The 11724-nt window shown below is 40.1% G+C and overlaps 2 protein-coding genes across 2 annotated transcripts in view; one reads left to right on the top strand and one right to left on the bottom strand.

The window, feature by feature from the left end:
* Window positions 1-236: 236 nt before the first annotated feature.
* Window positions 237-10577, top strand: LOC133961942 (uncharacterized). Its single transcript, XM_062397355.1, has 3 exons — window positions 237-1643; window positions 10183-10302; window positions 10386-10577. The coding sequence occupies exon 1, from the start codon at window positions 290-292 to the stop codon at window positions 1286-1288; it is 999 nt and encodes a 332-aa protein (XP_062253339.1). The 5' UTR covers window positions 237-289; the 3' UTR covers window positions 1289-1643; window positions 10183-10302; window positions 10386-10577.
* The window catches only part of LOC133961940 (serine palmitoyltransferase 2-like), a 24542-nt gene continuing 17032 nt past the window's right edge, over window positions 4215-11724 (bottom strand). Inside the window, exons 10-12 of the mRNA XM_062397353.1 lie at window positions 11380-11515; window positions 10564-10693; window positions 4215-7899 (exon numbers count right to left, since the gene is read on the bottom strand). Of these exons, the coding sequence (XP_062253337.1) occupies window positions 7780-7899; window positions 10564-10693; window positions 11380-11515 (386 nt within the window). The 3' untranslated portion in view covers window positions 4215-7779. The remainder of the gene's footprint in view (window positions 7900-10563; window positions 10694-11379; window positions 11516-11724) is intronic.

Genomic DNA, 11724 nt, shown 5'->3' with positions numbered 1-11724 from the left:
GAACAGGCCATATCAAGTGTTTCTCACCACACAGACGGCAGTGAAGGTTGCGGAGAGGGCAGCCTGGATACATGCAAGCCATTGCAAAAGGGTCCCAGAGCCAGTGGAGGATTCTTCAGGACAAAACGAGCGTTGATGTCAGCAGGTGTGCTTTCAGCCTTCGATTGTTTCGTGCCCGCACCGTCAGGTTAGAAGTTTGTGGAAATCATCGGAGCTACATGTCTCTAAAATTCAAAGAGAGGCGACACACTGATTAAGAAGTTGACAAGCAGAACACTGCTGATATTCAATGGCGCCGACGGACAAACAGTGGCATCTGATGGGACGGCTGGTGCGCGGTTGGAAGGAAGGGAAGTGCTCCCTGTTCTTGCTGACTGTCATCTTCGTCCTACCACTGCTGCTTTGGAGAACAAGCCAAAACAACTCGAGCATAGAAGAAATAATCAAAAGAGAACTTTCGTTTGACCTCTCTGATGAACAAATAAAACCTGAAAATAATGCATGGTATGAGTCCATAAAGGTAATCGCTAGAAAAATAACTAATGAGAGCTGTTATGTCTGTGCACAACTTCCTCATGGTGTGGGTACTACTCTCCCACTTAAGACCATCCCACTAAACACTTCAGAGACATTAGGAGTACTGATAGCTTTCACTCAGGGGGTTTCACTAAAGAATAGAAATGTGAGAGACATGACTAGTACACTTAAACTACTGAATATTAGTGTAGTTAATTATTGGGGTTCCACAGCACGATTCTGGGATATGTCTTTGGTGGCAGATCAGGAAATTCACCAACCTGTGATGACAATAAACCCCACCGAACAGTTAGGCACTGTTTGTTTTTCTAGACAATGTTTTAAAGCTGAGGATCGCTATCTGGGAACTTCACCATGTAGGCAAAAGGTTGTAGCTACTTGTGGTTTGATATGGGATCGGGGAGCAGCAGGAACATGCAAATATAACGTACCATTTGTTGCTCCGTTAAATTTAACTAATACCATCAGTTTACATAGACCAGGTTATGACAACCCGGTCGTTAGAATGCCCTCTAGTGATGGATATTGGTCTTTGAGGGAACATGTGTGGGTGTGTGGGAAACATGTTTACCAGTCACTCCGACCGGGGTGGTGTGGGACTTGTTATTTTGCCAAATTAGTACCCTCTGTTACTTTGTTATCTAACCTCACCCACTTCCATACAGATTATGCTCACTATTATGTGCCATTCAGACATAAGCGTTCCACAGTAAGAGTGTCTCCAGGAGAGAAAGGATTCAGAGGATCTTGAAAACCGATATTACATTCCGGGGGTCTGGGAAAGAGTAGGTGACAGGATATTGGTCACCTATTACTTCACATCAAAGAGGTTGATGGATAACATTTGTTTCCTCTCCAGGAGGGGCTTGGAGATGTATAAAGTGCTGTTTTTCTTGTATGTCATGGCTCATTGTATGAAATCTATCTCACGGTCTTGTACATTGATGCCCATCTGCAGATGTAGAATAAACTTCCAGAAAGACATTGTAATGACTTGTGCTTGACTATTGAGAAATTCCCATGACAGACTCACACAAGACAGGAAACAGCTTTGAGCAGTCCACAAAGGAAATACAAAAAAGGAGTCACCAAAGTCACCCACAAAGGTAAAAAAGGCTCACACATCATCTTCTGCTGTTGTACAAAAGTATCATCCAGCACATTTCGCTTCACTGTTCAACTTCTTCCTTCAACTTGTGTAGTTAGTCGGACAACACTAACACATGTAACCCCAAACTACTCCCAATAGAACAGGCTCTCCCACACCCAACCTGTGCAAGCTCAATGCCATCAAGACGCAGGAGCTGGTTGATAAGTTGCTGCCGTAACCTGTAGCCATAGTAGCGCTTGTCTTTGTTATTGCTGCTGTTTAATGATGTGTACTGCTTTTTATTTGTTTTATGGGATGTGGCATGTGGGGATGAATGTGCTCTGGTTGTGATTTTATTGCGTGGCTTAAGGCCAATGTATGCTTCTCCGTTTTGACGGATACGGACAGATAGGACCGCCTTCTTTGCCGTGGAACGCCCTCTCCGGGGCTCCACGGAGAGCTTTTCGTGCAGCACTGATTTTTCTAACTACACGTCGGCATGGCGGAGAGCCCATGGATAGCCCTTGGCTGTGATTGGTCCATTAACGCCAGCATTTCGGTATGACATAATTTCCGGACATCAAACTTCCAGTTTCATTCCCTAAATCACAAAAAACCTGAATCACAACTACGACTATGATTAATGTGACAAGTGTGTTAAGCCAGTGGCGTTGTCCGGCTGACGGTGGCTGGTTAGAGCACTTACGGCATGTGTGTACAGTCACATACGGTTATAACGAAATTTCATAACGAGGCTAGCGGGCTAGCCACCATGCTAACTGCGGTGGGAACAGCACAAAAACCCGCTGACTTTAATCCCACGGCTCATGACACTGTTTCTCAAACACCGTCAGGTTAGAAGCAAACACTTGGTAGTAGTTAGTATCGGGTGTCCCTGCTGACTGTGTGTGGAAGCTGGGGGGGAAGACAGCTGCCTCCGTGTAGCTTCAAGCTGTTGCAGCTGTTGAAATAGCAACGCAGTTTGGAAACAAGACCGGGGAACCGCTGCGCTAAGACACAATAACATAAGCATTTTGACCCGCTGGGTGTCACTTTATTTCAGCAAAACTGTCGCGTCATCAACAGCCTTTGTCTGTTAGTTGACATCGTTCACTGTGTGTGAGGAGCCGGGGGGACGTAAATAAACCAGCGTGGACTTCTTCTATATACCTCATGAGGTAGGCTTCTCTAAGCTCGACTTCCGTTGCGCCAACTACTGTTCTGGCGGTGAATTGTTTTCGGAACAAAAAGGCTCGTAGAACTATAAATCAAAAATTGTCCGTCCGCTCCGTCTGTCCGCAACGGACTCGGAGAAGCATACAGAGTAGTATAGTTAGTCGTACAGTCGTAAACAGATTCCTGGAGATTTTTTTTAGATATTCTGTCATGATTTTAGAAAATAATCTGAACTTCTCCACTAGCAGACCTTCTTCATTTTTCTGGTGGAGAACTGAGCTGAAGTCGATTAGGACATACAATGACATGTTGTCGCGCTGATGGTTAATTTTGAATTGTGTAAAATAAATTGTCAGAGTACGAAAGTGTTAAGCCACAGCCCAGGTGCTCTGTGACCTATACACCTGTTGTTTTATGGGTGTAAAAGTCTAAACTCAAAGACGATTAAGTGTTAAAGATTATCAGAGTGCAGACGTCGCACCCACGCTCAAGTCTTACATAAAAGAAAACAGTCCCGTTCTCTACTTTAAATACTCATTCTACAAAAATGAACCATTAACAGACCCGTTAAGAAACCCCATACCATTTTTGAAGTTAATTTGACTTTTTTTCTATAAAACAGTTGTCACTCCTCTGCTTGAGAAGTCCAAACATTAAGAACGTCCATAGTTGAAGCTACAGGCTTGAACTCAAATGTGTTAAAGAAATGGGAACTGCACTATAATACTGTGAAAAGGTTAAAGGTGTAAAAAGGGAAGGAAGTCTTTTATCAATGAGTTGTTTCTTGTGTCCCTGTTTGGTATCATGTCTGACAACCGACAATCTGCATTGATTCATTACTGTGAGACGATGGAAATCAGTTGCTCCCTCGTCCATTGAGCAGAAGATAAAACTCACGTCCAACTTATCAGGCTGTCAGGGGCCGAGCAGGTAGATCAGAGAGGTCACGGTAGTTTTTTAGATTTTTGTTTTTATTAACATAAAGGCAAAACTAAACTCGGGTACCAAGTCAACAGCACAAACTGACACATCGGGGAGACATAATGACTGATCAGGCCACTAAAACACAAAGGGGGATAGACATTCTAACATTTAAACAAATTACAGCAGCCATAAAACATGCCTGTATTATTCAGTCTAATATTAATTTTTTGACTAAAGTTCTGTTTTTTATTTCTGATAAACCCAACTGCTTTTTAACCAGTTTTTAACTGGTTTTACTTTCATTGTTACTGTATTTCATAATTTCATCTTTATTCTTCTTAATCTAATTAGGTAATTTTTTACTTTGGTAACTGGCATTTAGCACAATATATATTTATAGATTTCTCAGACAACATCGAAAGTGTTAAACAGTTGATCATCAAATTTTCTTGAGTTGAGAAACAAATTTGAAGATAATGGAAAACAGTTTTGTTATTATTCTTTTAATGATTTACCATCATTAACATGGGTGACACTTGACAAACAGTATTTATTATTATTTTTTCACAATTATTATTTGCTGATATGTTGCAAATAGTGCGTTTTCTATGATCAAATGCATGGCCATTAGTCAACACAGACAACACCCAGAGCTAATAACAAGCACAGTTGTATTAAAAGAAACCAATAAGACTAAAAGATGAACATTCCAAGTAAATGACACTTACTCTCGTCTGAATTCTTAGAAAATCATTGGCATCAAAAGGCACTGTGTCAGAAACAATCATCTCTGACTTGTGATAATACGCCGATGGAATAATTGCCGCCATTATCGGCACGGCTCCAGTACTTTTGAAAAATGCTGCCTGTAATAGTGGCGACCATTTTTCTCTGGTGACTTAATAGTAAACAAAAAATTGTCATCAGCCCTAACCCGTGGAAACAAAATAAACTTTGTACAAAATAGTGGGGCCCTCTTCCACTGCTCTCTTTCAACAACAAAGCTCACAGATCATAAAAAAAAGGCAGGAAGGTTAATCTGCTCCGATGACTTCAGACCAATGTGGCTTAATTGTTAAGATAATCTGGGAACATGCTGTGGATTTAAAGTGTCACAACATCTTCTTATTGTTTGTACAAGAACTAATCGTGAAGGATTCTCTGAATTAAATTTAAGTCTGCTTCATTAGTCAGACATGAGGCCTTGAAGTTTGGGGACCTAACAAATAATGTAAATGTCATTTTGATATACAAATATGTTGTGAATGGCTGCTATCCTCAGAATAACATCGACACTTTGCTTCGAGCACAATAACACTGACACAAGCACCACTGTTACAGTGACAGATCGAAATCAATTTGAAATAAAACAAATCAACCTCCCTGGACCCAAACAGACACGTTAACTCAAACGTTCTCTGACACTAATAAGCAGATTTTTATCACAACATTCAAAACAAGCCATATCATAGCAGAAGTGTGTATATCCCAGTATCTGGCTGTGGTGTGGAGCAGCTGTACATGCATCGATACATGGAACAAGTGCTCACATGATATTTGCAAAGTCGCACAAGTGCAAGAGTAATTGTTTGTGTGTGGGACTTTTTTTTTTTAAATGTGTATTTATGTATTTCTTTACAGCTGCCTTCATTAAGGAGTTTAAAATCTCCATAGCACATTGTAAAGATAACCCGAGAGTTCAAAAGACAGACGGCTGTGTACAAGAAAAAGCAAGAGACACACACACGCAGACAATTTAAAGTTATCCATGACGTTTGAGTCACAGCAGAAAGATAACACTTGGTTTTGCAAGGCATTTTAACAATATCACAAAGCAGCAAGGTCAGTACTAATAAGCACCTAGTACGGAGGCCCTTCAGTCCCAAATGGTGATATTCACACAAGATAAATAACTTGTCTGCACACAATACATTGCTTTCAAATGAGTCTTTCCTGGCTTCAGATACACTCAGCCACTTGATGGAGAGTACTCAGCTCATCATGTTCTATTTTCACTTATGTCATACAATGAAACTACTGCAGCTGTTAAAAGCTTTGAAGCAACTTCCCTGTGGTTTTCAATACATGCAGACTGGACTATACAATAACTAACTTTTACCACAAGGTTATCTTGTGCAAACAGGATATTGACCACGTGGGAATGAGTCAATATCTTGCATTAAAACATAATAAATTAGATCACGTTACAAAATCCACAAAGTGTTTTAAAAACTCAGACTAGTCATAAAATCCGTTTTTCAAATTGAAGATATAAACACTTTGATGTGTAAAAACCAATACGGAACGTCGAAGCTGAAATAGGAAAAATTAAAACCCAAATAGAATCAGGGAAGGCTTCACGACACCTAGTGAGAGATCACGTACTCACCTCGGCACCAAGATATTTATCTATACAAGTAAACCACACAAAATTCTATAAAATCACCTGTCAGGACTTTAGTGGCTCCGTACCAAAGAAATTTAGTGGAAATGCAGAGTATTTCTATCAATGTTGAATTCCACCCAGTCTACTTTAGTCCTCTTAGTATTCTCCTGTCAGGCCTGGAGATATGACTATATAAATATAATGTCTTTTTGTTCTCCTTTCCTCAAAATGACTTAACTGACCCTCAACACTTAAGTGGAGAACAGCTTACACTTGCATGAGCCTTTCAATCAAAAAAAAAAAAGAAAAGGAAAAGGCTATTGTTACAGTAACAACTCCGCCTTTGAATTATGTGAATTGAAAAACTGAACAAACAAACAAAAACAAATCCCCTGGATACACACGATGCCAGTGATGATGACATGTAACAGTAGTGGTGAAAAGAGGCTGACAACATCCATGAGCATCTAGGATACAAATTCATTTCTTACCATTTTCAATGGCAGTAGTTGACTAAGGGTCTGAATAACAGTTTTACTCTTTAAGTGGATCCTTTATAAAAACTGGTGTTTTTCTTGGTCAATAAAAATAACTAATTTTTAAAGTGTAGCCACTGAGAGCAAAGTTAAAACTTAACTTGACTTAACTGATATAAATCTGGATAAATATAAAGTGTAATCCTGTTTTGTGGGATGAACCCACAACATTTGATTACTAATATTCTTAGTTAAACTGTCAGTGACAATGCAACTCAACGATCATTATTTCTAACTTGAAGGTGACAAAACACACATACTGTTTTGAACAGGGACTGTAGATTTGTCAGTGTTTAGCTTTTTCCATTTACAATGGAATCAGACATATTTGATAAGGGATTTTAATTGATGACACCATGTGCAACAGATTTTGGTTCAATCTACTGCACATTTGACTTGTTACAAGTGAGGTGTGTTTGTTAAAAAAAAAAATCTAAAAGGTAAAAATTACATTGAAAGGCTCAAGCTTAATTTCAACTGTAAAAGCTGGAGAGTATTGATTTGGGAACTTTTGGAAACAAAGGAGGATAGGTCTATTTCCTGAAAGGTTTGTATTCCAGAAACTATTAGTCTGAAGTCATCTTCTGTTCAGCACCTAATATTTGGCAATTATTTTTGTATCCAACATTAATTGTCAGGAATTCCAGACATGGATGGAAAGATATGTGTCATTTTATGTTGTAACTTGTATGTAATTTTGATTAAGGAACAACAGGAACAATATCCCCATTTGGAAAGCTCACATCTGTCCAACTCACATACGTGGCAGTAAGGTTTAACGTGACGAATGCTACAGGCACTGCAAACGTACACACAAACACACATATTCCACCCCCATGAACACATTTTTTAGATGCACACTTATAAAAAGAGAAATGAAAGTTCACAAACAAAAGCAGGGATGTGGTTTTTCAGTGAGTTTTCCACAGGGTTTGCATGTTTACGTAAGGCAAAGTAGAATTAGTTCTAAATGTTTTACTCTTTTTGGGGATGGGAGGGGTGCGTTATGGCAAGCTAGTGACAAGGGGCATCTGTGCGCATCTCGCTCCTTGTGGAAGACTTGCGATCAGTTTCGACCCGTTCTGTATTTTCCTGGGGCTGCAGAGGCCCAGGCCATTTCTGGATGGGAGTCAGTCGTCAATGTCCTGGTACATGTTGTCGTCAGAAGGCCGCCCCAACGAAGGCTGTATTCTGTGCCGGGAGTACTTGAGCTGAAGCAGGTCTCCTACCTCGTTGATGACACACAGAGCCTGTCGAGACATTCACACGAGAAGAAAAGCTGACAACGTGAAGGGCGATATGTGGCCTGAGCAAATTTAAAGATGCACCTAGCTGGATTTGAACAGAGCTGTCTCCTAAGATTAAAGCAAAAACAGAAAAGACTTCCAACTCTAAAGCTGCAAATGGACGGAATATTTTGGTCCTATTGTGAAGGTGAAGCAGTGTTAGTTCTGGCTGAAACTCAGAGTTTTAGTTTATTCAGAGTTAAATTCAAACCTCTCTACATTTGAAGCTGGTAATTATAAAATGACACAGGGTTGATAAGTGTGACGTCACATGTCTTAAGCTTACACACAGTTCTCTGGAGGGATTATTAAAAAACGATTTGCCAGGGGTGGTGCACATTTACTACAGCTCAGTTACTGCAGATCACTTTTACTGTTTCAGACAGAAAACTGCTGCCAGCATCACCACAGACCAAGCAAACAGCACTTGTTTTGACTTAAAGATGCATTAATAGTATTTTGGCCACTTGGGGGCAATGCAACAAGTTGGCAACACAACAGGCACATACAATCACATTTTAAAGCTGATATGGTGAATGTGACAAGATCAATACTGTAGGCTACTTGACTCGTATCATGTGTGCACAGACAATAGCATCGACTGCAATACTAGCACCATCAAAAAACAACACAGTTGGTGTACGGAGTTAAAATGGCAGTGACAGTGGACACAAGGACAGGTAAACACTTCTTGCTACAAAGATCCCTAACTGCACCTGGGCTGACTTTCTGAGACTTCCACCACTGGTCATGTAATGATTTGTAACCTCATGGAGAAGTCCTGTTCATTTACGTGCCCAACCAACATTCCTAGGGAATGAAGGGGATGCAAGGGAGCCAGAATGTGCAAGAGAATGTGTGACCAAATCAGGTAAATGGGTGACCATGGTTTATTGTATCTGACTAACTAATTTATCTATAGAGTCTATAAATCTACCTTCAGCTCTGCTTTAATATTTACCAACTTCTGCTAAAAAAAGGTTCACAGGCATGTTTCCAACAGTGTCTGTCTGCGGCTGCGTGCTGCTGCACAGGTAGTGAACCGTGGTTCTCACCGAGGACATTGAGGAAAGTGGTGAAAATGAACCAAAACAGTTGTGGGCCATAAAACGCAAAGAATAAACTGATCGCAGAGTCTGGTGATTATTCTCCCTCTCCTTTCTCCTCACACATTAGAGCCATTAATTCCATTGCCAGAAGTGATTAGTGCAACTGGAAGGAGATGCATCTTTAAATGAGTTTGCAGCAAATGTGTCTATTCATCTCCATCCTCGTCTGTCCATTAGCTTTGTTTGCATTAATGCATCTGAATGGTGGCGGCCCGGAGGCCACAGAGTGATCTCAATTGAGTCCTCATGTCTCTGATCTTATGGTGCGAGCATGTGATATAATAAGACAAATTTGGTCAGAACTGAGGAAATTCCCAATGCCATCTCAAATGTAGCAGCTTTTTCACCTGGAGATAAATTCCCCAAACCCAGATCTGAATTAATGGGTAGATACTCGAAAAATATACTTAAGTACAGTAACAAGGTGTGGGATTTGTTGTGTGTTTGAAACTGGAATATAAATGGACACAAATAAAATGAGTGTGGAGAAGAAAAACAAAAGTTACAATGACATATCAGATTGTGAGAGAGTGACAGGGAGGAGAAGTTTTAGCACCAGGACAGACACAACCCCCCCTCCGGTCTGCAGCTTATTTCATTTTACTTTTCCGTTCAAGAAGAGGAACAGGAGCTGATAACTAGACAGCACTTCCTGGAGACACACAGTCAGCATCAGAGGCGGCTGAGCCTCAAGGACAACCCAATTAGATATGAAATGTAGGGAAAGTTCAGCCGCTGCGTGAGATGATCTATATTTATTTCTGAGTAAGAAAAGGACTGAGGAGAATCTTAGTTTGAGATGGTGAGTGGAAAAGGAAGAGCGGTGAGCCCTGCGGTTACCTCATATCAGTAAAGTAGAGTGGCCTTTTGGAGAAGTGTCACAACATCTTCTTATGTTTTGTACAAGAACTAACAATTCTGAAATTAATATATTTAAAGCTGCTTCATCAATCAGACATGAGGCCTTCAAGTTTGGGGACCTAAGAAATAATGTAAATGGCATTTTGATATACAAATATGATGATGATGATGAATATGTTGTAAATGCCTGCTAAACTCGGATTAACATCGTCACTCTTTGCTTCGAGCAGAATAACAAACTAATCCATTTTACCACAAGGTTATCTTGTGCAAACAGGGTATTGACCACGCGGGAACGAAAAAGGAAGAGCGGTCAGCTCTGCGGTGAAGTAAAGTAGAGTGGCCCTTGTTGAGAAGAGTGGGCAGCTATTGGGATGTGATGCCTGGCCAATCAAAGGTTTGCACTTTTGTGGAGCAGCACAATGAGTTTATTCATTCCAACTCATCTTCTCCTAAATCTCAGGTCTCATATCTTGACAGGGCCTCCCTTATAATGATGTCAGAGCCAGAGAGGCGGCAGCGAATCAGTGTGTCTGGAGCTGCACGAAGAATTCTACAGATTTTGAAATCTTTAAACAAGACTCAGCCCGACAGAGGAATATTATAGAACACGTAGTACATATTACTGTGTCGCTCAGCAGTGAGAAGTAATATTTACCCTGTCGAGTATCTCTTTTGTGTGGGCGGCTGAGATGCAGAAGCGCGCCCGGGACTCAATGATGGGCGTGGCTGGGAAGCCCACCACCACCACCCCGATGTTCCTCTTCAGCATCTCCCTCCCAAATGCTCTGGTGGGACAAACATGGAGGAGATGAACAAATAAGTGAGTTACAGTGGGTTGTACAGAGTGCAGGACTTAAATAGCAGGGGACTGTTATTTGTATTGTTAATAATTTTTTACAACGTCAAACTCAACTTTCACCCTTAAAGAAAAAAAAATACACAGATATATAAATAAATATACATAAACTTAATGTAGACATTTCTAATGAATATCTGTTTTCTAGATTTCACGAGATGGTCTTTTATTTGAATCTACGTAATATGATAGAATTGAATCTGTACATAATGCAATCTGTGTTTTAATCTACTGGAAACGATGACTTCTTTTTAATACATTTCACAACTGAAAGTAGCAGCTATGAGCAACAATCAAATTAAATAAAAGTGGCATCTGAAGAAATTAAATTAATTTGGAAAGCGTCACTTCTAACATATCACTCAAACTAATTATCTTTTAGAGTCGACATGATTCACAGCTTCCTACTTGTCATATTACTACTATTTCAGAGAAATTAATTATCTGATGGTGATAATTACATCATCCCTCTGACTATGCTGTTATCAAAGACATTCAAAACAAATGTGCAGTATCCAGTTATTTTATTAATCACTGTGTATTGATTTAAACTGTCTAGAGGGAGTGGGCAGACCCCCCCCCCTCTCTCTGAGCAGCAGCCAGTTCAAAGCTCACCCTATCTTTGCAGGCATGTAGAGCATCATGGGTATGACAGGAGAGTCGATGTTGCCGTAGATGATGAAGCCCATTGCCTCAAGCCTCTCGCGGAAATAGACTGTGTTTTCTGCCAGCTTCCGAACACGATCACAGCCTACGGATGATAAGAAGAACATATACTGTAATTGTAAGATATACTGTGTTTGTGTAATTAATTAGAAGTGTGCTGACCAATAGTTTAAATAGCAGGAATTTACGATAATATCATATGAAAGGGAAAAATATATTTATTTTTTATTATTTTGATAATGAAATTTAAGTCGAAAAATAAAGTCGACGATTTCAATGATGTTTTTAACAAAA

Source organism: Platichthys flesus, chromosome 10 (genome assembly GCF_949316205.1).
Source record: "Platichthys flesus chromosome 10, fPlaFle2.1, whole genome shotgun sequence".
Lineage (NCBI taxonomy): Eukaryota > Metazoa > Chordata > Actinopteri > Pleuronectiformes > Pleuronectidae > Platichthys > Platichthys flesus.
This window is presented reverse-complemented; position numbering and strand designations above follow the sequence as displayed.

Excerpts from the sequence above, each read along its gene's own strand:
- LOC133961942 (XM_062397355.1), top strand. The coding sequence starts at position 290 with ATGGCGCCGACGGACAAACAGTGGCATCTGATGGGACGGCTGGTGCGC.